The sequence below is a fragment of the Octopus sinensis genome, linkage group LG3 (assembly GCF_006345805.1).
Source record: "Octopus sinensis linkage group LG3, ASM634580v1, whole genome shotgun sequence".
Lineage (NCBI taxonomy): Eukaryota > Metazoa > Mollusca > Cephalopoda > Octopoda > Octopodidae > Octopus > Octopus sinensis.
This window is the reverse complement of record NC_042999.1, coordinates 11,314,937-11,339,157: the sequence shown is the minus strand read 5'-3', so window position 1 is coordinate 11,339,157 and position 24,221 is coordinate 11,314,937. Positions and strand designations below refer to the sequence as shown.

General features: G+C 38.5%; 1 protein-coding gene across 1 annotated transcript in view; it reads left to right on the top strand.

Annotated features, from left to right (window-relative positions):
* Nucleotides 1-200: 200 nt before the first annotated feature.
* Nucleotides 201-24,221, top strand: part of LOC115209888 (gelsolin-like protein 2) — a 67,896-nt gene continuing 43,875 nt past the window's right edge. The window contains exon 1 of the mRNA XM_029778471.2: nt 201-633. Within this exon, the coding sequence (XP_029634331.1) occupies nt 627-633 (7 nt within the window). The 5' untranslated portion in view covers nt 201-626. The remainder of the gene's footprint in view (nt 634-24,221) is intronic.

The following is a 24,221-nucleotide window of genomic DNA, read 5'->3' as shown; positions in this document are numbered from 1 at the left end:
TACGTGCGCACGCGCGTGTGTATTATATATATATATATATATATATATATATATATATATGTGTGTGTGTGTGTGTATATATATATAAAGTCAACCTGGAAAACCTGTTTGCTGTTGCGAGATATTTTATTATAATGAGAACGGCGAGGAGAATTTAGTTTGAGAGTTTGAATTCGATAACAAAAGAAGAATATTAATTGTGGCCGAGTGGGGGAGGAGAGAGAGAGAGAGAAAAGTTTCAGAGTGTAGATATATATATATATGTAATATAACCACACATCCATATATACAAATATATACGCTTAAGTGAAAGCTAAGCCGAAGGTGTCGGGCGAGTCTATACGAAATAGGAGGTCAGGTAACGCGGTGTAACTAGGCTAAGCAAGAGCAGTCTGTCTCTCTTCTTTTTTTCTTCTTCCTATTCTGTCCTCTGTCAAAGTGATTATTTTAGTGACAGAATCACAAGTGAAATCTTTCCTGTGAAGCTTTCAAAACTGTCAATAATTTTGCATTCCATTTCTGCGGAACACAGGACGGTTGCAGTGAAGCTTCTTTACTGATAAACCACGTCTCAATAATATTCTGCTTATATATATTATAATTATACATAATATTCCACTTCAACAATGTCAGGTAAGAAATATTAAAATAATTTTTTAAATTTCATATGTATTTATAAAGCTAAACATGCATTTGTTAACATTTGTTTTGTTTTTCTAGTTATATAATTCGGAGATAATGATAACTTTTTTCTTATTTCATACCAAATATTAGACACTCAAGTAAATTTTCTATTCTTTCACATTATATATATATATATATTTTTTTAGTATAAACCAACTTTCGCTATTAGACATCGTTAGGCCTTCCACCCGTCTCTTCTTTTTTGCGGCCACGAATTGATATAAATAGACATTTTATAAGATTTTGCTGGCAAATTTTAAAATTAAAATAAACATTTATTTACACGAAAGAAAAATTATACCAGAGAACTTTCATCTAATTCTTCTAAGCCTTTCTGTTAAAACTATATTATTGTCGATTAAAGTATCTCTCATCCTAAGCAACTTGTTGAATTTATCACAGCTAGAGATAATTAACTTTTAAATAACTGATCTATCGACGGATTTACAAAAGAAAACAATTTTTTATTTTCCCTAATAAATACATAAATTATAGGTAAACGTTAAATCATTGATTTTAGACATTAAAAGGAAAAAATATTATATTAAACTTAATATTTAACAAATTCTTCAAATAACAAAACTTTATCTTCTTGAAAAGTGACATATTTCTCTCTTTAAATTGTCTTGTAATACGTTAATTAACTTGGTTTTAATTAGTTTTAAACTGTCTCCTCGCTTGGTGTTGGGTCTTTTATATTTCAAATCTTATGTAATAAAAAAGTATTTTTTAAATATCTAAATATAACACTTATAAATATTTTATCCAAGATGAAAAGAAAACTTTGCGCATTTTGACATTTCAATTTATCTTTGTATTTTAATTGAATAACTGCATTGGAGAATAGAATTAAGACGACACTGCAAACTTCGATTTTCATTCAATCGGGTCTGTAGTATTAGCGGTTATTTTCCTTCTCGATTAAAAAATTAGGGTGAAAGTATTAAATCTCTCCCCAAAAGAAATCAATGACATGGACACGTGCACACATTTCTGTTCAATATTGCAGCACAACAAACACAAACATTTTAATATGTTAGAAAGGAAAAAATAACCCCGAGGAAGGCCAGGCCGTCGTATATATATATATATAGTGTGTGTAAGGGTCGATAAGGGCGAAACGTATAAAATGTTGGCCCTACTTAAATAGAGGTCCTGTAGGGTTAGTTTTTAGGGACCTCTGTGTTTGAGTAGTATCGAAATGTTTCTTAATTTTAATAGTTACACAAAAGAACTCGAGCAGAGTCTTCATGGCACCTATGAATAACAAGAAGAACAATATTAAAAACGATCCAAAATATGTTTCATGAGAAACTGGTTGATTCCAGAGTTCGGTGTGTTAAAAGGAGAAATAAAATTCCTCGGTGATTGTCAGAATCGGTGGGGTGGGGGTGGTGATCCTCCGGTATCGCAGCCCACTTTCACTTTGGCTGGCACTAGTGTGTGTGTGTAGACTGAAGAAACGCAGGTGACCCTCCTGAGGGCCTTGAGTTTCGTGTGAGGTACTTAACAGGAAATATATGTTTTAAGTATTGAGTTCTTTATCTTCCATTTTTATAAGCAAACCCATGATATGTGTGTAGAGAGTAGGTAGGGGTGACAGCCCTTTCCGGTCGGTTAAAATTGTAGTGGAGCCGAGTGATAGGGGTCACTTAACCAATCGATTAAGATTGGCTAAAATAAGTACTGGTTCCATCCCGATTTCCTACCCCCCCTCCAACACACCACCATACTGAAGGTGGTTCCCCGTTTTTAATTCGCAGTCCAATGGTTCATATAAAAGAATGTGTGAGACAGTCCCAGTTGGTCAAGCCGGACAATGTCCGACAGCCGGTTCTTCCTCTCCCGAGCACCGCTTCAACTGTTTCGCTTATATTTTCTAGAGATATCATTTCTATATTCATTAAGTCTGATTTGTTGAACTCTGTTTGCCCCCGTTGACATATAAGATGCAGTGTTGTTATCTGTGTTGCAACACTCGGGAGGGGACCATCTTTAGGTGTTGAAGGGCTGCAACGAAGAAATGGAGGCCTACTCTATTGAAATATGATGAAATTGTCCCCTTCAGCGCTCAGTGATGTAGTAAGCGTGCGCGGATCGCTCGGGGTGGTCACTTTAAAGGAATGAGTTTGTTGTAGTACATGATGGTACGTTACCTTACAGGGTGGCCCAAACCCTTGCCGCACCCCTACTTCCTAGTGGGTTTCTGGTCACAGAACCTGCCTTAAGATGGCATTGTCTTCAGGGTATAAGCAGCGGGTGCACACTAACTAGTTTGCAATGAGTTCGAAGTCCCTTGTGTATGATGGGGTTGTAGGACTAACTTGTCCCAGATGCGCTGCGCAAGGACGTCTTTTAAACGATATCTTTGATTAATACAGCAGCGTGTGACATCGCCAAGTTCACGAAAGTCTGTGAACCGGTCTCAATTTCTAGGTAGAAGCGTTTGATGTTTGCCCCCTGTCCCCCTCCCCCTAATTTCCTGCATCTCTTGTTCATAAAATCCAAGTCTTCATTATCTTTAATAACTCTGTTTCGTGTCTTTCATACACAATCACTTTATATATATCAAGTGAAAAATACAATTTGCAGAGCTGGGTGTCCCCCAGCATGTCAACTGACAAACGTTGATTGGGATTTTTTCATGTCCCCTTTTTAAGACTGTATTAACATAGCACCCATTAAACAATTCTTATTCATTGTCGGAATTTGTTAGCTGTCGTACGAAAAGAACTGGTACAGGCTTTTTATTGCCAGCAATCCGTTGATAGTGAAACAGAGGAGGGTGTGTCTGGAATAATTTTTCTCTCGCACTCGCCGAATTCTTCAAACTGGACGTTATTTTATTTATATAATTTATTTTGTTCACCGATGACTCCCCTCCCTGGTTCTATCTTTAATTTGCGAGAATTATTTCTTTTACATTTTAAGTTCATTAATCAATGTTATTCATTGTTTTGTTGTATTAATTTGGAATGACTGTGGTTGAAAAAAAATCTCTATTCATTGAATAGTCTTACAGGATAGTCACAGTTGGCGTGTCTTTGATCGCTGGTCTGTTTTATCAGGTTTGACTTATGTACACAACATCAAAAAACATTTTTTTCAACTTTTGCTCTAAGCTAGAGAAATAAACCCAAGTAAGATGGGAAAAGTGACGAGTTTCTCTTATTTTCCGAAAATATCACAGATAGAAACACCTATAAATATAAGTTTAGAACAAGTTTCACTGAGAATTAGAACAAAGTATTGTTTGGCAAAGAATTAAATTTACATGTTAAGGTCGAATCTTGTGACAACGGAAAATGAGTTTTTCTTTTCTTTTTTAAATACTTGGTAGCTTTTTACAGTTTTGTTTAAATTCTGCCAGCTATGCGTACGCGCGCGCATACTTACACACATGCACTTAAAATTTATATGTGAGTGCGTGAGTGTGTGTGTGTGTATATATATGTATGTGCGTGTGTGTATATGTGTGCGTGTGTATGTGTGTGTATATATATATATATATGTATGTGTATATGTGTATGTATGTGCGTTGTGTGTATATGTGTATGTATGTGTGTGTATATGTGTGTGTGTGTGTGTGTGTGTGTGTGTGTATTAGCGTAGCGTGAGTTGTCAACGCCCGTGATAAGAATTGCCGTGGACAGGGAAACCGCCCCCGTCACTCCGTCTACGCTAAGCTACCGTTCGCATATACGTGTGTGTGTGTGTGTGTGTGTGTGTGAGTTTCAACTATTCTTCGACCTGCTAGAAATAAGACAAATCACCTTCAAATCACTCCTCCTTGTCGATCAAGGCCGAGCTTCTAATTTCTCCGTCTCTGAGGTCTAAAGAGAAACTCTCCTTTTAATACCAACCCAACCCAACCGAGGGACCACTTCTGCTTTTTTCGAAACAAACTTTCTTTTAATCTGGTCTCAATTAAAACCTTCCAAAATTTCCATTCATTTATATTTCAAAACACCAACTTAATTACAAAGTTATTTTACTAAACTATTTTCAAAATTAATCGAAACCTTGGCAATGTTATTTAACAGAAATATTTTAAGGAAAAGGTTAAGTTTTGTTATAAATGTTTCTGCAATCTGTGTTGGAGAAATATCTTAAATTATTTTTAAAAATCCACCACCACAGAAATAATTGTTTTATAAAAACCTATCCTGGCCTCTATTGACTCTAATTCAACGTTGGATATTAAGTAGCTTTTGTCCCGCAGAATATGGAAGAGTAGTTAGCTCGCTTCGATATTTCCACCTAATCGATATTAATAGTCGGGTGTGGCTACGAAATAAACTTGTTATTGATTAAATGAAGTCACTATCGTTATTTCATAACCTGTTGTTTGATTTTTTTTTTTTTTAATTCAATTCTATTTTCACCGCTATTGTTTCAAATAGACGGTATTTTAATTTGAAAAAGGGATTAACAGAAAACGGATTTTCTCGTGTGTGTGCGTGTATAAACTTTCCATTAATTTATTTATCACACTTGCAGTTTACATTCGGTACATCCTGCACTGAAATTGCGCAATATAGTCGAAGGGTTTAGAAGTTCGCTTCGTAACCACGAGGTTCCGAGTTCGATCCCGCTGTGCAGCATCTTAGATGTTATTTTCAATAACCTTGGATTGATTCATGACTTATAAGTAAAATTAGATAAATGGAAACTGTATAGAAGATTTGTCCTGGTACAGGCTTGTTACCTCCTTCAATGCTAATTATGTCCAAGAACTACATTAAAGGGTGTACGTATTTGTGGAATATTCAGCCAGTTTGACATGAATTCAGGAGTAGGTAACCCAGTTGATGTCGGTCAACCGAATTCTCATCATATTGGAATTGTTGAGGTCCTTGCAGCAATTAACTGGGAAGTTAAAAAATCCTAACTTTGAATTGTCCAACCTGGGACCGTTCTTTGAGAATGCATTCTTGCAAACTAATGAGAACGCCATTGATTTAATCAGAGTTCATATTGTTTATGGACAGGTAAATCGGTGGATTATGGTTTGGCCATGGTAACGGCTTAGTGGTAACAGTGTTGGACTCCTGATCATAAGATTGTGGTTTCGATTCCTGGAACAGGCAGTGTGTTGTGTTCTTGAGTAGAACGCTTCATTTCATGCTACTCCAGTCCACTCAGTCGGCAGAAACGAGTTTAGTCTGCTGTGGACTGGCATCCCAGAGAATCTAGGAAACCATCCCAATGAATCTATTTCAGAAATAGCAGCCACTGAGGTGCACCTATGCACTATGTCTAGCAATGAACAAACCACTGAAAAATCCTTGCATGTCGATGCATGTTGGCCATCACTACCACACGGGAAGAATGTAATAAACCGTTTACAGAAAGAACCGACAGGAAGTGGCGGCCTTGCTCTTGTCCCATTCTCCCTAATGGTTAAATTGTTTGCATGAAATTATGGACTTTCATTGACATCACTTTTGGCCAATTACATTAAAAAAAAACAAAAAAAAACCCTAAACTGCAGGTTTATCTTTTCAAGGTGGTAAGATTTGATAGAAGGGAGATTTGACTGCAGTTTCATGCTAGTCGAGTAACTGCTTCGAGGTTCCTTAAAATGCTCATTACAAGAGAATGCATATATAACTTACAAAATGGTCACTGTAGCCTTAAAAAATAATATTGGAAATTGTTGTGCGTCATCAGATTCTTTGGTGCTGGGCCATGACCATATTCCTCTTAATAAGACCCTGTTTGACCAATCTATCACGACCACTGCACCAAAATGTATGGATTAAACGTGCTTTCTATGTCTTTTGAATAATGGCTGGAATTTTTGAAATTTTACAATGGACATTCCTTCCCCCATACATAGAATAGTTTTAGATTTCTGGAACATTGCATTTGTTGCTGGTTTAGAGTTAGATGCAAAACCTGAACCAACGCAATTACTGATGTGTGCCCCTTGCCCCAACTTTCTTTCTTTTACTTTCTGATAAATGGAGATTTTAAGATAAAATTTCTCACAAATGCTTTGCAGAGGGTGTGGATTAGGATTATATCGGAATTTGATGTGGATGAGGAGAGAATTGACACACCTCATCAAAATATATGAAGAAAACAGACTCAAAGTGTGTGAATTACCCCAAACTCCTCTCTGTTCCTCTGAAAAAATTTCTCACAACAAATATTGATAAGATCCTAATGTACACCAAACATTTTTCAAAAAGTTATGAGGGAACAAAGTCATCAGGGAGGGGGGGGAGGCTCACATGTGTAGCTATGCCCTTAATCTTTGATGATTGGCTCTACATTCCAATGGTTGTCTTGTTGTTATATTTAAGCCTAGCTCAGTTCTGATTGTGTTGATCTTAACTAAGCTCAAGGCTATTCCAGCCTTTGCCGTCCGATTCTGATTTTTAGAATGTCTCTTGTTTGTGCCCTTCTCTGTTTAAAAGGATAGTGTGTGATTTGAGGGGGATTAGGTTGTTATTACAAGCAGGTCAAACAAACAAAGCAGCTTCTTTGTATGTCAGTGGTTCATAAAAAGGATGCTGCATGTTTAGAGCATGTTGAAATTTTTTTTTTTATTAAAACATTTAAACAAGGAAAAAGTTTTCAACCGGATTAAAATCCAAGAGGACATTGTGTGTCTTCACTGGACAGAAAACAAGACTGGTGATACACGACTAATAACATTATATTCTAGAAATCCTTGTTTCCTTTGGCAATTACCTTGAAAATTCAACAGATGGGCCACCAGTCTACGCAAATATTTTAAAAGGGGTCACATATTGGAAGGGATAATGTAAGAAATTGATTTCTGTTGATAAAAAATAATGTTGAATATTTCATTTGGTGGGACATTTGTGAAATGCCATGGAGGGATGCAGAGCTACAAAGGGTGAAGGACCACTGTCTTGTATAGTCACTCAACCTGCTAGAAATAACAGCCAATGATGCTTAAATCACTGTCTTAAAAAAGAACTTACTTTTAACTATTAATAAACATACCCCAGTTACATTTCATTGCTTATTGTAGCACAGTGAAGTTCTTGGTGTAGAGAGTACCTAGGTTGTCATAGCATTCTTGTAGTCTACAACAGTTCCTGAAACACTTAGAAACTGCACAGGTGTGAAACTTTTTCTTTCTAATCTAGTCCGAGTTAATTGAAAGAAAATTGAAAACCTACTTAATTTATATCTCTTGTCCTTACTGTTTAAGAACGGTGAAGTTAATGACTGTTTTTGCTCTACTAAATTAATGGTTAATTACCTTAAAGCCTCTCTACCCTCCCCCCATCCTTTTCTTTTTTATTAGAATATTCTTGAGGTGAGAATAATCAGATGTATGACCTAAAATGTCATCCACCCTTACCTCACCTTTATTATAAGGGTCACCTAAATTCTTGTGCTTTAAGCAACAAAGCAATCATGCCGTGACTTGTCACACATGCAAGGACACACAGCAGCTTTACTTATTAACTAAATCAACATTGTTTGAGCAATTAAAAACCTGAAGCAGTTGCAATTTAAACCCTTGTGGTAGGTGTTTTCTCATGATTTTCTTTCAGTGCTTCCACAGCCTCTCAAATACTGGGGTCTTTGAGTTCATGTCTGGAACATCTGAAGAATGCAAGTGTTTTTAGTCACAGACAAGATATTTAATTATAAGCATTGTTACGTATGGTAATGATCAAGATTAATTAAAATGACCTAATTACTGTTTTATAATCTATGCAATAACTCATATAAATGTTGGTTGGTTTCTTGAGTCACACTTTACATACTATAAAGATAAGAGAGGAGAGAGTGAAAGTTGCACATAGGAGGCTTGGTGGCAGGCAATGAATAATAGAAAACTATATACACACACACACACACATGCATGATGAGAAAGAAGGACTCGGACAAGAAGAGGAGGAGTGCAAGTAAATAGAATAGTTATGGGATGTGTTACTCAAGAAATTTTAAATTTCATTTAAAGTACTATTTTTCCCTTGAAAATTAGTATTTCATCATTTTGTATAAGTACCAACTGAGGATGCATGGCTCAGTGGTGACAATCATGAGGTAGGGAGTTCAATCTCTGGACTGGGCTGTGTGTTGTGTTCTTGAGCAAGACACCTTATTTCACGTTGCTCCAGTTCACTCATCCGTAGAAATGAGTTGCAATGATGTCACTGGTGCCAAACTGTATCGTCCTTTGCCTTTCTCTTGGATAACATTGGTGGTATGGAGAGGGGTGGCTGGTATGCATGGCTGACTGCTGGCCTTCCATAAACAACTTTGCCTGGACTTGTGTCTTGGAGGGGAACTTTCTTGGAGCAATCCCATGGTCATCATAACTGAAGGGGGTCTTTATAGGCCCCTAGAAATCTGATGAAAGTCAAATTATAATCATTGTATGTTATATTTTCTGATATTACTGTTGATGACAAAGTCTACTTCCAGAGTTACGTCACATGAATCGCATTTTGTATGCATAAAATATTAAAGTTAATTAAACTGACTTAATTAGTTTTATAGTTTATTTCATAAACATTGTTTTCACGTGATGACTACTAAGATTGATTAAACTGACTTAACCATTTAGCATTTAAACAGAATCTAACCAAAATATTCTCCGTTTTATATTTCAACCAGGTGGATCAGGCCTCTCACACTTATCCCACAATGTCATTCTAAAAATAAACAATCCCATCTTTGAAATCTTGAAGCTATGAGATAAGCCATGATTATTGATTCAAAACAATGTGAATAATTAAGTATGACATTTGACTAATTGCTAAACAGCTAATTACTGTTAATAGTTTATTTTATAAACATTATTTACGTGTGTGGCTCCTAATATACTTCCATATCACTTCTGTTTTACACCAGAAGTTAAGGTGAACATAATCAACTTTTCGTTATTAAATGTTCAGTAAATCTACACTAAAATATCATTTTTGGATTTGTGTGAAACTCTTGTGTCCTTCATTTCCTTAATATTGTTCACATTTTTACTGTGTCATGGAATAAAAGATTAGACATAAATTACTGCAGCATATCACTACACTGTTACCCAATGTCTCAAAATAAATTTCCTCTCATGCATACAAGGGTTGAGTATCTCTGGTTTAATGTTCAGATTTAATTCTGTATCAACTTCTCAGTATAGAGGTTATATTTTCTTCTAACATTTACTTGCAGAATCCCTTCAGGGGACAAATGGCAATATCTTTGCAACCAGCCTCAATAGTTAGGTGGGTTTATAAGATATAATCTGCTTTATATTGATGGTGCAGCAAAATGTATTCTTAAAGCTTTGTGGCTAATGTTTCAATGTAGAGACAGGTTCTACACAGAGGAAGAGGGTGAGTTGAGACGATTGGTGCGGCTGGAAGGACATTCAATCTGTTTTGGCAACAGGACTTTTTGGCACTGGAGGCAAACACACACACACACACACACACACATACAGATAGAGAGAGGCAGAGACACATTACACTTTTAATGTAAACACTTTCTTTTTGTCTTGCAATGTACTTGGTGACCTTGTCAGTGCAGGCACCACTTAAAAAGCTCCCAGTCCACACTCTCAGAGTGGTTGGCATTTGGAAGGGCATCCAGCTGTAAAAACCTTGTCAAAACTGACCTCACCTCTGCTTGTGCCACATAAAAAGCACTAAGTCCATTGTGGTTGGTGTTAGGAAGGGCATCCAGTTGTAAAAATCCTGCCAAAACAGTCACAGAAGTCTGGTGCAGGCTTCTACCTGGCCAGCTTCTATCTATCTGTCCCACCCATGCCAGCAGGGGACACAGACATTAAATGATGATGATGGTTACTTTCCTTTCTCGTTATATACATAAAGAGAAATGTTGTTACACACCTGAACAGAAAGAGAGAGATCGGGTGGGGGACATTACAATTTATTTATTGGACACACTTGACGCAACCACTTTCCCTTCTTCTCAAAGGCATAAACAGAAATACTCTCTCTCTCATGAGAAAAACCTTAAAATGTCTGATGTCCAGAGATGCCAAATTGGTGGTACCAAAACAGCTGTGCTAAAATGTCTCGTATCCAGAGTAGGAGGTTTACGTATGGGAGTGAGGATGTCTGTATGTTCCGTCTCAAGAATGAGGCTGGCGCCATACTGTTACCTGGCAAAGGAGTGCATCAGTGCATCATGTCTCTTTTGTAGCAGCTAAGTGAACATTGATTTACGATTTGTCTTTCACTGTCAGCAGTTTATAGATCTCATCAATCAATATAGTCAATCAGGTAACTTTTAAGAATTATCTGCTCTTTAATCAGCTCTTCAGAGCGGTTCTAAAAAAAGAAGACAAAAATCGTTTATAATTCCCACTGACTTACCACCTTCCCACCACCATGTTCTACAAGGTCTGTCATAATGCATTCCCTTGGCAACCAGTGTTACAGGGTCAGATTCATTCTAAGACTGAATCTGTAGGCTACCTACCTACTTATATGTATGCGTGGTGATTGCTCCGTCTTTACAGGTGATTGCCCGTCTTTACAGGTGATTGCTCTGTCTTTACAGGTGATTGCTCCGTCTTTACAGGTGATTGCTCCGTCTTTACAGGTGATTGCTCCGTCTTTACAGGTGATTGCTCCGTCTTTACAGGTGATTGCTCCGTCTTTACAGGTGATTGCTCCGTCTTTACAGGTGATTGCTCCGTCTTTACAGGTGATTGCCCTGTCTTTTTGATTCCTCATTGACATAACTACCTTTCTGTCCACGACCTCTCAGATGACCATCCAGTCCCACTGCAGATCTCTGCCGTAACTGTGCACTTCCAGCTGCTATTCTTTCTTTGTCAAAGAACTTTCAGTGGATGGAATGGCAAAATAAGGTCACCATAAAGAGACACCTGTTATTGGAATCTAGTGATAAACACTTGTACAATAAGATTGTGTGATGAGAGCTGATGACAGACCAAAGCAAAATAACCAGTAATCATGAAAGGGCAGGCTTTACATCAAGGTCCTTCTCCAAGAATCTTGCTGTGACTACAGTTAGGGGTCCCTCACTCTCTGTTGTATTGATTCTCCTGAGTCCATCCATCCTTTGACAGGGCTTGTTTTTCATCCTGCAGGGTGTCCAAAAACCATCCATGAACCAAGCAGGCTTGGTGGTGCTGACCAGGAAACGGGTTGTACTAGGTTACATGTTACCAGTAGCCCTCAAGAGCAACCTCACACACACACACAGTTCCCCTCCCCTGTCACACTCTGTGATGTCACTACACTTCTTCAACATCCATTCTTTGCACTTGTATGGAATTACAATCTTCTCCTTTTCTCAATATTAAACATTACTTTGATGTTCCCTAATTTTAGTAAATAGGGAATAAGACATGACACTTGCTAGCTAAAGGGTCGTGTCTTCATCCCTTCTGACTAAAATTTTGTTGACAAATTTACTTCCTTATTTTGAATTTCTCTGATTTTGCCAGATAAGATCTAGAAAAGATTCCTTCAGATAGGAATTTGGTCATCAGCATACAAAACACCCCCTAAACAATCAGTTATGAATTTCTCTGTTTTGGCATAGGGGACTGATAACTGAGCCCTAGCAGACCCCTTACTGCTTGCTAAATTTGTTGCATGAATTCCATGGCCCTCACAAGCCATTTCTTTGCTTTTGGTTTACTTCAATGGCCACCCGATGATAGCATGGAACTTGGTAAGAGCTTTCTCCAACCCAATGATTGCTAGGAAAGGATGGTTTACTCCTAAGCCCTTCAGTGGGTGGGTGCCTCACTAGGAAGAGGAGTAATTCTTTCTAGCACAAACCTGAGATACGTTTCACCAATGCTAATTCTCTTCTTAATTAGTTCTGCTATAATATTTTCTATAATTTTCATTAAGCTGGTTCAGTCATTTGCTTTTGTAGCTGCTTCCAAGACCAACACCTTTGCTCTTGTAACAGTTAACAATCATACTGCTATAGCAGTCATTAAACCCGACCCCTTTCGAATTGGCTGCCACTTGTCCTGCTTGGTCAGATATTCTCAGCAACTGTCTCCAATGATCCAGCTGCTCTCTCTCCTCCTCCAAGTTTTTTGTCACACTTTATACCATGATAATGATGATGATGACGATATACCGTATTGTTGTCTCACTTGTCTGACAGTTGAACCTCTTTGAGTCTGCTTCAGTCTCGTCCATTCTCCTCAACCTTTCTTTCAGAGCATTTCCAGATTTCTTTCTTTTTCGTCTCCATCAAGGCAACCACACAACTTCCATTCTTAATAGATTCCTCTCAAATCTTCTTTCAAATCTCCTTAGTATGTTGCCCTGTTTTCTGGGACACTTCATCTCTGTTATTCATGTCACATCACATATACAGACCTCTTACTTTTGGCTTCTTATGTATTGGGTCATCCCATAAATAATGCAGTTTTTTTAATACTTCCTTTATTTCTCAAAATTGAGATAAACAAAGTTCTTTTTTTAATCTAAAATTATACTCTCCTCCATTTTCTACAATGCTCTTCCATCTATCTGGTAGACTTGCAAGGCTCTTCTTGCAAAATTCACTTGTCCATGCTGAAAAATACTCTTCCAGTACTGTTCTAACCTTGTCTACAGAATTCATATTTTTTTCATCCAAATGATTTTGAAGACTGCGGAATGAATGATAATCAGATGGATCAATGTCTGGTGGATATGGTGGGTGGGGCATCGTTTCCCATTCAAACTGCTGCAGCTTTTGGAATCTCTTCCTTGCTGTTTGTGGCCAAGCATTATCCTGGTGGAAAAACACCTTTTGTCTTGAAACCAAAGATGGTCATTTTCCAATGGCATGCAGGTGTTGATGAATGGTTGAATGACCAAATCCAAGCTTCTCTGCTAGTTCCTCAACAGTTATGATGGGCTTTTGTTCCACCGGGGTTTGCAGGACATCTTTGTCAAGCTTTACAGATCTTCCAGGATGAGACTCATCTTCAAGGCTGTAGTTTCTGGCTTGGAATTTCTAGAACCACCGTTGACTCTGGCTTACGCTTATTGTCCAATCCCCATTTACTGCATCAATATTCCTCACACTTTCCATTGTGTTGTTGCCTTTATTGAACTCAAAGCAAAATATGCCAAATGTGCTCCTTTACCACTTCCATTTATAGCTTTGAAAAAATAACTGTTAAAATCGAACTGCACTCTTCAAAACTTGCACTAAGAATAAGCAGGAGTTAAAATTACTACCTGCTTTTATAGCAAGTTGATGCAGATAGTTTATCCTGTCCACTCTCCAACTTTTAGTTCATGCAATTGAAAAACACTGCATTATTTATGGGATGAGCCAATAGAATAAGACATCTTGCTCCCTACTTTTTGATCCTTTTCTCTGTTGTTCTTTTCAAGTCATTTCAGAGATGTCTCTTAGCTTTGAGGGTTCTGCCTCTAGTCTTATTATTCTATCACTCTGTCATGTTCCTTGCAAGGGCACAAAGTAGGCACATAGCAGAGATGGAGGCATTCGAAGATTAGTTAGAATTTCATGCTATAAATATAATTGTGATACTTAGCAATTCCAAATTACGATCTCTTTGAGAAGGATTCTTTAATTTATGAAAAAATTAAGTCGAAGACTATGTATTAAGGGGTTCTCTGTAGGTGAGGTCATGAGGATAGTTAGGTTCAAAGACCTTTCAGATTTGCTTTGTCAACTAAACTCAGGAATTAGGTAGAATTCTTGTGTGTCAGCATTGCATAGGATGTTGTCAGTCTTTGTCACGTTCTTAACTATGTTTTGACTCAGGTATCCACTTTTAACTTTTGGCTAAATATCTGGGTATTAATGAAATTATTTGAGTGAAATTACAAAATTGAAAACAATTTTGCTCTAGAATTTGTTCAAAATGTCTTGAAATTTCTTGTTGAAAGTGTTGGCCAACTGGTGTCTGTCTAGTTATGTCAACATCTATTTAATGTAAAGAGTTTTAAGAGTCAACTCGTTATGATTTGGTGATAAGGAAAACGAAACAAAAAAACCCGAGTCATTGTTGCAAATTATTTTGACTGTTTTGGTCTTTTTGTAAACTTATCTGTGAAGTGTGACCTTCAACATATGTTTATTTAGGCACAAGGCCAGCAATTTTTGAGGGTAGTCAGTTAGTAGATACCATTAACCCCAGTATTTGACTGGTACTTTGACCCTGAAAGGATGAAAGACAGAGTTGGCTTTGATGAGATTTGAACTCAGAGTTTACTTACCAAATTACAATGCATTGAGAAACCAGTTTCACTCTGTTGTAAATGTGGTTGTCACTCTGAGTACTGAATGTTTGAGAGAGATCTTGGATGTGTGTGTAGAGGATTCTTTCTTAGGGTTTTATTGGTTAATCCTTCAACTGTGAAATTCCATGATTATTCAGGTAATCATCATCATCATTTAACCTTTTAGCATTTAAACCAGCCATATCCGGCTCAAATATTCTACCTGTTATGTGTTCAAACCAATTGAGTTTGGCCTCTCACACCTACCCTACAATAAATAAAATCAATGTTTCCTTCTCAAGCCGTGCCAAGCCCTTAAGGGTCAGTTTCCCAGTTTCTGTGGCGTATATATTCCCCACCTGGGACAGGATGCCGATCTGTCGCAGGATTACTGTTTTTTGCCAGCTGAGTAGACTGGAGCAACATGGAATGAAGGGTTTTGTTCAAGAACACGTGTTGCTTGGTCCAGGAATTGAAACCATAATCTTAAAACCTTGAGTGCAAAACCCTAACCACTAAGCCATGTGCCTCCACTCCTACCTTACAATGTCATTCTAATAAATAAACTATCACTGAAATCTCAAAGCTAAAGGATGAAGCATAATAATCTGAATGCTGAAGGGTTAAATGTCCCCTTTTCCATGCTTGCATTGAATCAGACAGGACTTTGTTGAGAGAGATTTTTTTTTTACAGTTGGATGCTCTTCCTGTCACCCGTCCTCAGCTGTTTCCAAGCTAGGTAATATTTCCCCATGGCCAAGACATGTTTTACTGAAGATTGGAAATGGACTACACACACACACAATGGGCTTCTTTCAGTTTTCATTTACCAGATTCACTTACAAGGCTTTGTTTAAGATTGGAGTTGTAGTAGAAGACACTTGCCCAAAGCAGCATCTGAGGGGACCAAACCGGAAACCATGTGCTTAGCAAGCAAACCTCTTAACCACATAACCATAGCAGTTTAAATTATAAACACAGAACCAATTTATTGGAAAGTGTGATTAACCTGGCAGTTTGTTTCTGCCGACCAAATACCAAAAGGATACCATTCTTCTTCTTTTCAGGAAGAAAACAATGAGATAGTAAGAACTGGTGGAGAGAGAGTTGAAGAGCAAGAAGTCCCCCAGAGAGGAATCCCATTTCCTCCTGCAAATGTTTTGGCCCTTAACTCCTTACGCTCCAAGCGGGGTGAGGCCATATCCAGTTCATGACTCCTGAGTACCTTTCTGCCACCACATCCTGTGGTACCGTTTGCATTGCAACTCCCCTGGGTGTTAAAGTACTTTAGAGCCATGGTACCCTTGATGTAACCACTTTGTCTGAGATACCAGTTGTATTGTAGGGTAAATTATGTTTTTTAAAGTTCACTTCCATTCCCCCTTAACCAAATCCAGTTGGAACTTTTTTTGGCTGTTTCTGCCAATGTTTTTATGGCTCTGCTGTTTTTAATAAAAGTATTTAATAAAGGTCAAGGGCTAAGCTTTTTTTTTTTTTTTATTACATTTCGATAGCAGGCAATAAATGCATGAAATAATGAGTTCCTGTACATACTTGCATATAAGGTATACGGTTTTTATTCTTGATTTTAACTCAATAGAAAAACTAGGGTACAATTTATCCATGGGACAAAGCTAGAGCTATGAAGGGAAAGGTTTTGTAACAAGATTTAACACTAAATTAGGGGTACGACTTATACATAAGTAAATAGTTATCTAAAATAAAGACACAAGATACCAGCTTTTTTTGTGTTCCCCGGCACACCTCCTCCTCCTCCTCATCATGGTTATTTAATGCTTATGATGCATGTTGGCAGGGGCTGGATGGTTGCACAGGATCCAACGAGTCAGAAGACTGATTGAGCTCCGATGTCTGGTTTGGCATGGTTGCATTAAGGGCTACCGTTGTATGCTTCATTTGTCTTGATTTTTATGGCTGGATGCCTTTCCTAATGCCAACCACTATAGAATGTATTGGGTGCTTTTTGTTTTCATGGCACTGGCACTAACAAGATCATCAATTGGCTTGTAAGACCCCTTTTACAGGGTGGGGCTGCAGAGTTGAGGGGGGTACTTTGTCAGATATTGAGAAGGACAGAAGCAGGTTTCCTGCTGTAGAGGAGATACATGGCTACCTCAGCTGGAGAGAGAGAAGAAATTAGGAGACGATGTGTCAGGTGTCCCCTTAAAGTAAGTGAAGTCTGTCCTGACACCCCATCTCATCAGCCCTCTCCCTTTATGCAGATAAAATTAATCTGCACCAAAGCAAATCCTAAAAGGTTTCGGGGAAGAACCCTTTCACGCATCTGACCCCAACCACCACCTCGTTTAAAGCATTCCCTTCGTTATGTTCATCAAAGCTGATCACACCAACTAATACGCAAGTAACCATGGTAACTAAATGTTACAAATAACACAAAACAATCTCTTTCCTAAGCAGTTATTGACTCTTTATGCCAGGGAAACCTTTCTGTAGCAGGTGGATGAGTTACAAATCCATTAGATGCTGTTTAGATGCACAATCACTAACGAGAGAAAATAATGAATTTTTAATTTTACATATTTGTAGATTATCTAATTATATCAAATGACTGTTTTGAAACTGAAACCCTGTTTTATAGATTTTATCAGCTGGATTTCAAATTCGAACATGTTACAACAGGGAGTAGGGACAAACTGGAGTGGACTGAGCTCTGGGGGGTAAATTTACTGATTCTGAATTTGTACAATATTCTTTCCAAAAATAATTTTAAAAAATATCTCAAGTTGAGTTAAAATTCTAGATTTTCTTTGGTTTCTGCCATTTTGGATTTTGTTATCAGTATTCTTGTTAGTTTCGTCATCATTGTCATCTTCGTTGTCTTCATCATTGTCTAACATCTGCTTTTCATTCTGGCATGGCTTGGATGTGGCTTGACTGGATCCAGTGAGCCATAAGACGTCATCAAGCTTCAACGTCATCTTTGCCAGGCTTTCGACGGCTGGATGTCCTTTATCCTCTTTGCCAGGCTTTCGACGGCTGGATGTCCTTTATCCTCTTTGCCAGGCTTTCGACGGCTGGATGTCCTTTATCCTCTTTGCCAGGCTTTCGACAGCTGGATGTCCCATATCCTCTTTGCCAGGCTTTCGACGGCTGGATGTCCCATATCCTCTTTGCCAGGCTTTCGACGGTTGGATGTCCTTTATCCTCTTTGCCAGGCTTTCGACGGTTGGATGTCCTTTGTGTTATGTCAACTACTTTGCAGCCCGTACTGCATGCTTTTATTTCCTTTCCAAGCAGCTTGTAAAGACAGAAAAAAAGATACTTTGACTGAGTAGAGTAGAGGGTGTGGTAGTAAAGAAGTGGTGTTTCTGCCAGATGTTGAGAGGCTAAAGTATGATAGAGAGACAGCTACAGGAGCCTGGCCATAAAAGAGATACATAGCCACCATGCATTGGATGAGAGTGAGTGAGAGAGTAGCTGGAAAGGAGATGTTGGTGACAAGATGTCCAAGTGTAAGATGTCAAACTCATCCACCTGCTACAAAAGGTTTCCCTGACATAAAAAGTCAATAACTGCTTCATATTGGTGTGATCAGCTTTGATGAACATAACGAAGGGAATGCTTTGTCATCTTACACTTTGGTATCAAAGTTTAAGAAGGTGAATATAAAAAGAAAAATGTCTTGAGGTTCAGGATTAAGGTGGATAAGTTCATTAGAGTGTGTGAGGAGAGTGACAGTTAATTAGAAGAGGGGGGTATAAAGGTGAATATCATCTATGATGAACAAGGGTTCAAGTGAGGGTGATGGTTGATACGAGTTTGGTGGGGAAGAAAGTAAAAGAAAAAACCTGAGGAGGAAGGGGTAAGTGACAGTAAATAGGGGTGGAGCAGATGTTGGTATAAACCCAGTTGTTTATAGAGATATAATGATTGGAAATATGATGGGAGATCTTCATATTGAAAACAAACGACACTAATTGTATCCAGATTAGACCATCACTTCAAATGTTGGGGCCATTTCAATATTGTTGCTTTACTTAATCATCACTCACTTCACTTGGCTCCATGTGTCCCCTTTTGTCTTAGCTTTTTATATGGAAGCCAAGAGTAAACCTTTCACACCACTTCATAATCTTAGTTGAAGCATATTCACACACACACACACACACACACACACACACACACACACACACCACACACACACACAGTTGTTTGTGTGTCAGTGTCTCCTTTCCTTGACTTCGCAAGACAGTTGTGAACAAGTGTCACCAACATGCAAGAAGGGTCCTTCACAATCTTCCATAGAAACGTGTCTAGATATGAGGAAAAATGACTTTACCTGGAATAGGTGAGAGCTGGTGACAGGAAGGGCATTAGGACTTAGAAAAATCCATCTGTCTGACCCATACAAGCAGGGAAACTTGGATGTTAAAATGATGAGGATGATGGTCATTGTTCAATAAGTTCTCATAAGTAACAGCCAATTCATGTTAACGGATGGTGTCATGCTGAAGAACCTTCCAAGTGTGGTCAGGGAAATTAACAATTGTTGGATGTGACTGACATTGGCTACTATGAGACTAGATTTATAACATTGCATAATTTGTTTGTGTGTGTGTGTGTGTGTGTGTGTGGACACACACGGACACACACACAAGATTTAATCTGGTTGGCATATTTACAAAGAAACTGTATTATTTTGTCCCAATGTGATCACAGCAATAAATACAATACAAACAGATTCTGAAATAAATAATACTTCACCTGATATCAATAAAAAAGAAACCCTACTTTACCTGATACCAATCATTCTTTAGAATTCTTTGGTACTTCTGCTGCTCCTTTTCCCACCCCCTTACCTCTCTCTCTCAATAGATATCCAGTTGAAAAGCCATTTAGCTAATCTATTTAGTCTTTTGTTTTATCCTGATAGTTATTTGTACAAACATTATTATTATTATTATTATTATCATTTGACCTGTTTTAACGATGTCATTCTTAAAACAAAAACGAAAGGGGTGGGGTGGGGGAAACAGTAAAACTCTCAAGTGTGTTTAACGAGGGGAATACATTGAAAATTGTTGGCTCGTTTGGAGTCTGTAATCCGAAAGTAATTGCAGATCAGATTATTTACTCGTTTAATGACATTTTTCAATAATTCAAATATGATGACCGTTTCTTTCTCAAGACCCATTTCCTTTCTAATAAATGTTAGCTTTGATTTTCTCTGCTACATTTATCAACCTTTTGAAACCCTTTGCTTCTATCACATTTACAAATGTAAATTGATTTTCCACGAAGACCTGTTTGACTGTGTCAATAGAAATGTATCCTAGCAGCAAACGTTATATTTGCACATTTCAGTCAGATAAAACCATTGCTGTCTTGTGTTATTACTAATGGCAATTAGTGAAGGAAGGAAAGTGTTCCACCATGTTAGAACTTACCACCTAGCTTTTCATTTACATTGTATTGTTAAACAAAATGCCATAACAATATGTGTTTGTTTGAGACATTTAATGTAGAGAGAACTATAGCCAGTGGTATTCTGATACAACGACCAAAAGAAGAATGCCTCACCTTCCATCTTGATTAAAAGCAACTAATTACCATTGAAGGATAAATGATGAGGAAAACTACAAACAGTTGGAAATGAATAAGAACAGGTTTCAAATCTTGCCAGTTGACTTCATACAACTTTTCAGAAATATCCAACTTGTCGTTTTAACATCTGCTTTTTCATGAGTTAGATGGAATTTGTTGAGGCAGATTTTCTGTGGCTGGATGACCTTCCTGTTCCCAACACTCACCTGTTTCTGTTATTTCATTATGGCACACCTGTTTTTCACAAAAGACTGGAAACCATCACCATCACTTGTATGATGGTGATACTTCATTTACAACCATCATGAGATGTCTAGACACACACACACACTTGATGGGCTCCTTTCAGTTTCTGTCTACAAAACCCATTCATAAGGCTTTGATCTGCCTAGGGCTATAGTAGAAGACACTTGGTCAAGGTGCCAGACAGTGGAATTGAACCCAGGAACATATGACCTTCTTAACCACACAACCATGCCTACATCTATTTTAAATGTTTATTTTATGTATATATTACATTTAAATGTAAAAATTTGCTTTCATTAATGAAAAAAATTCTTCAAACTTTTGTATTGGAAAAATATTTTTCCATTTTCATTTTGTATAAAAATTTTAAAAGTTATAAAAAAATAATTAAAGGTTTTATTGTATACAGGGGGACAGAAAGCAGACAAGTAAAGAAAGATAGAAGTACCCAGAATAAAACCCCAAAAGGCATAAACGAGGAGGAAAGGGTGGATGGGCACATCAGGAATAGTGTTGAGGAATATCGGGAAACACAGAATATTTGAAGGGTATCTTGACAGCTAATGAGAGCAATTCATTTTATGCTTTGATGATTATGACCATCAAGAAATACTTCCAAAAGTCATGGGTGCTGCACTGTTTTGTTTTTTATTATTTTATAAGCAAATAATCTTTGTTTTTTTTTATATTCTCATGGGGTTAGTTTTAGTACCTTATATATTTCTTTATTGCCCACAAGGGGCTAAACACAGAGGGGACAAACAAAGGGATTAAGTCGATTATATCGACCCCAGTGCGTCACTGGTACTTTATTTATCGATCCTGAAAGGATGAAAGGCAAAGTCGAACTCGGCGGAATTTGAACTCAGAACATAACGGCAGACGAAATACGGCTACGTATTTCGCCCGGCGTGCTAACGTTTCTGCCAGCTCGCCGCCTTTTTAGTACCTTATAGCCCCACTGTCACCACTAATAAATTCCACTCACTGCATGTTTTATCAAATTATATACAAGTTCTATAAAAAGATGTTTTGAAACTTATAAAGTTAGCAATCTTCAAAATGGTTTTTACAATCTTCTTTAAGGTTTATTTCTGTTTTGGCTGATAAGAAATTTGAACTAAGATGACTTTGGTTAATGGCAAATATTATTTGAAACTAAGTTTGCTCTCCAAGATGTTTCTTTTAAAAGTTAATGAGAAATCCTTCCATATTATCCCCCCCCCCATCTCCTTTACCAGAACTTCCCTGTATTCATTATCATCATCGTTTAGCATCCGCTTTCCATGCTGGCATGGGTTGGACGGTTCAACTGGGGTCTGGGAAGCCAGAAGGCTGCACCAGGCTCCAGTCTAATCTGGCAATGTTTCTACGGCTGGATGCCCTTCCTAACGCCAACCACTCCATGAGTGTAGTGGGTGCTTTTTACGTGCCAGACGAGGCTGGCAAACGGCCACGATCGGATGGTGCTTTTTACGTGCCACCAGCACAAGGCCAGTCGGGGCGGCGCTACCAACGACCACGTTTGGATGGTTCTCTTATGTGCCACCGGCACAGGTATCACAGCTACAATTTCCATTGATGTTGATCGATTTTGATTTTGATTTTCACTTGCCTCAACAAGTCTTCACAAGTAGAGTTTTGTGTCCCAAGAAGGAAAGGTATGCATAAAGTGGACTGAGGCCACAGGTTATGGTCTCACTTGTCCTGCAGGGTCTTCTCACGCACAGCATACTTCCATAGGTCTCGGTCTCTAGTCATTTCCTCGGTGAGACCTAAAGTTCGAAGGTCGTGCTTTACCACCTCGTCCCAGGTTTTCCTGGGTCTGCCTCTTCCACAGGTTCCCTCAACCGCTTGGGTGTGGCACTTTTTCACACAACTATCTTCATCCATTCTCACCACATGACCATACCAGCACAAACGTCTCTCTTGCACACCACAACTGATGCTTCTTAGGTCCAGCTTTTCTCTCAAGGTACTTACACTCTGTCAAGTATGAACACTGACATTACACATCCATCGGAGCATACTGGCTTCATTTCTTGCGAGCTTACACATATCCTCAGCAGTCACGGCCCATGTTTCACTGCATGTAGCATGGCTGTTCGTACACACGCGTCATACAGTCTGCCTTTTACTCTGAGTGAGAGGCCCTTTGTCACTAGCAGAGGTAAGAGCTCTCTGAACTTTGCCCTGGCTATTCTTACTCTAGCAGTTACACTTTCAGCACACCCACCCTTGCTACTGACTTGGTCACCTAGGTAACGGAAGCTATCAACTACTTCTAGTTTTTCTCCCTGGAATGTGGTAGAAGTTGGTCTCTGGGCATTTTCAGTGTTTATTGCTCCTGAGCATCTGTCACAAACAAAAACTATCTTCCTAGTTAGCCTTCCCTTGACGTTGCTGCACCTCTTATGTGTCCATAGCTTACACTGGGTGCATCTTATAGAGTTTCTACCTACACCTTTTCTACAGATCGAGCAAGGCCATCTACCTGAAGGCGTTTGTGACTTGTCTACCTTCCTACTTATTAGGACTTCGGTTTTAGCTAGATTGACTCTAAGGCCCTTCGATTATAATCCTTGCTTCCTCACCTGAAACTTCTCCAGTTCTGATAGTGATTCAGCAATTAGAGCAAAGTCATCAGCGTAGAGGAGCTCCCAGGGGCATCCTGTATTGATATTACCAAATCTTGTTATATAAAGTTTCAAGACTGGGTGTAACCTTGAAACAATATGGCCGTCTATTGGAGTCTGTTCTTAATGTTCTTAATGTCACACTTATCACTTAGTCATTTTATTACCCGTGCCGGTGACACGTTAAAAGCACCATCTGAACGTGGCAGTTGCCAGCACCGCCTGACTGGCGTCCGTGTCGGTGACACATAAAGGCACCCACTGATCGTGGCCGTTTGCCAGCCTCATCTGGCCCCTGTGACGGTGGCACATAAAGAGCACCCACTACACCCTTGGAGTGGTTGGTGATAGGAAGGGCACCCAGCTGTAGAAACACTGCCAGATCAAGATTGGAGCCTGGTGCAGCCATCTGGTTCGCCAGCCCTCTGTCAAAATCGTCCAACCCATGCTAGCATGGAAAGCGGACGTTAAACGATGATGATGATGATGATGATGATTGATGGCTTGGGGTACATATTGAGTGTTCAATACCCTTTTGTGAGGGGCATAGAGCAGTGCTAATGACTGAATTTAAACTGCTGACCTTTACAGCCAAATGGGCAGCTGATGTGTGTCTTGCTCAGCTTCATTCATCCCCTCTTTCTGGGAAGTCAGGAGGCTGCACCAGGCTCCAGTCTGATCTGGCAGTGTTTCTACAGCTGGATGCCTTTCGTAATGCCAACCACTCCGCGAGTGTAGTGGGTGATTTTATCTATATATATATATATATATATATATATACACACACACAAACACACAGTAAAAGGTTAAATTAGCTTTATTAAGGATTAATAGAATATATATATAATCAAAAAAAGCAACAAGGATATCC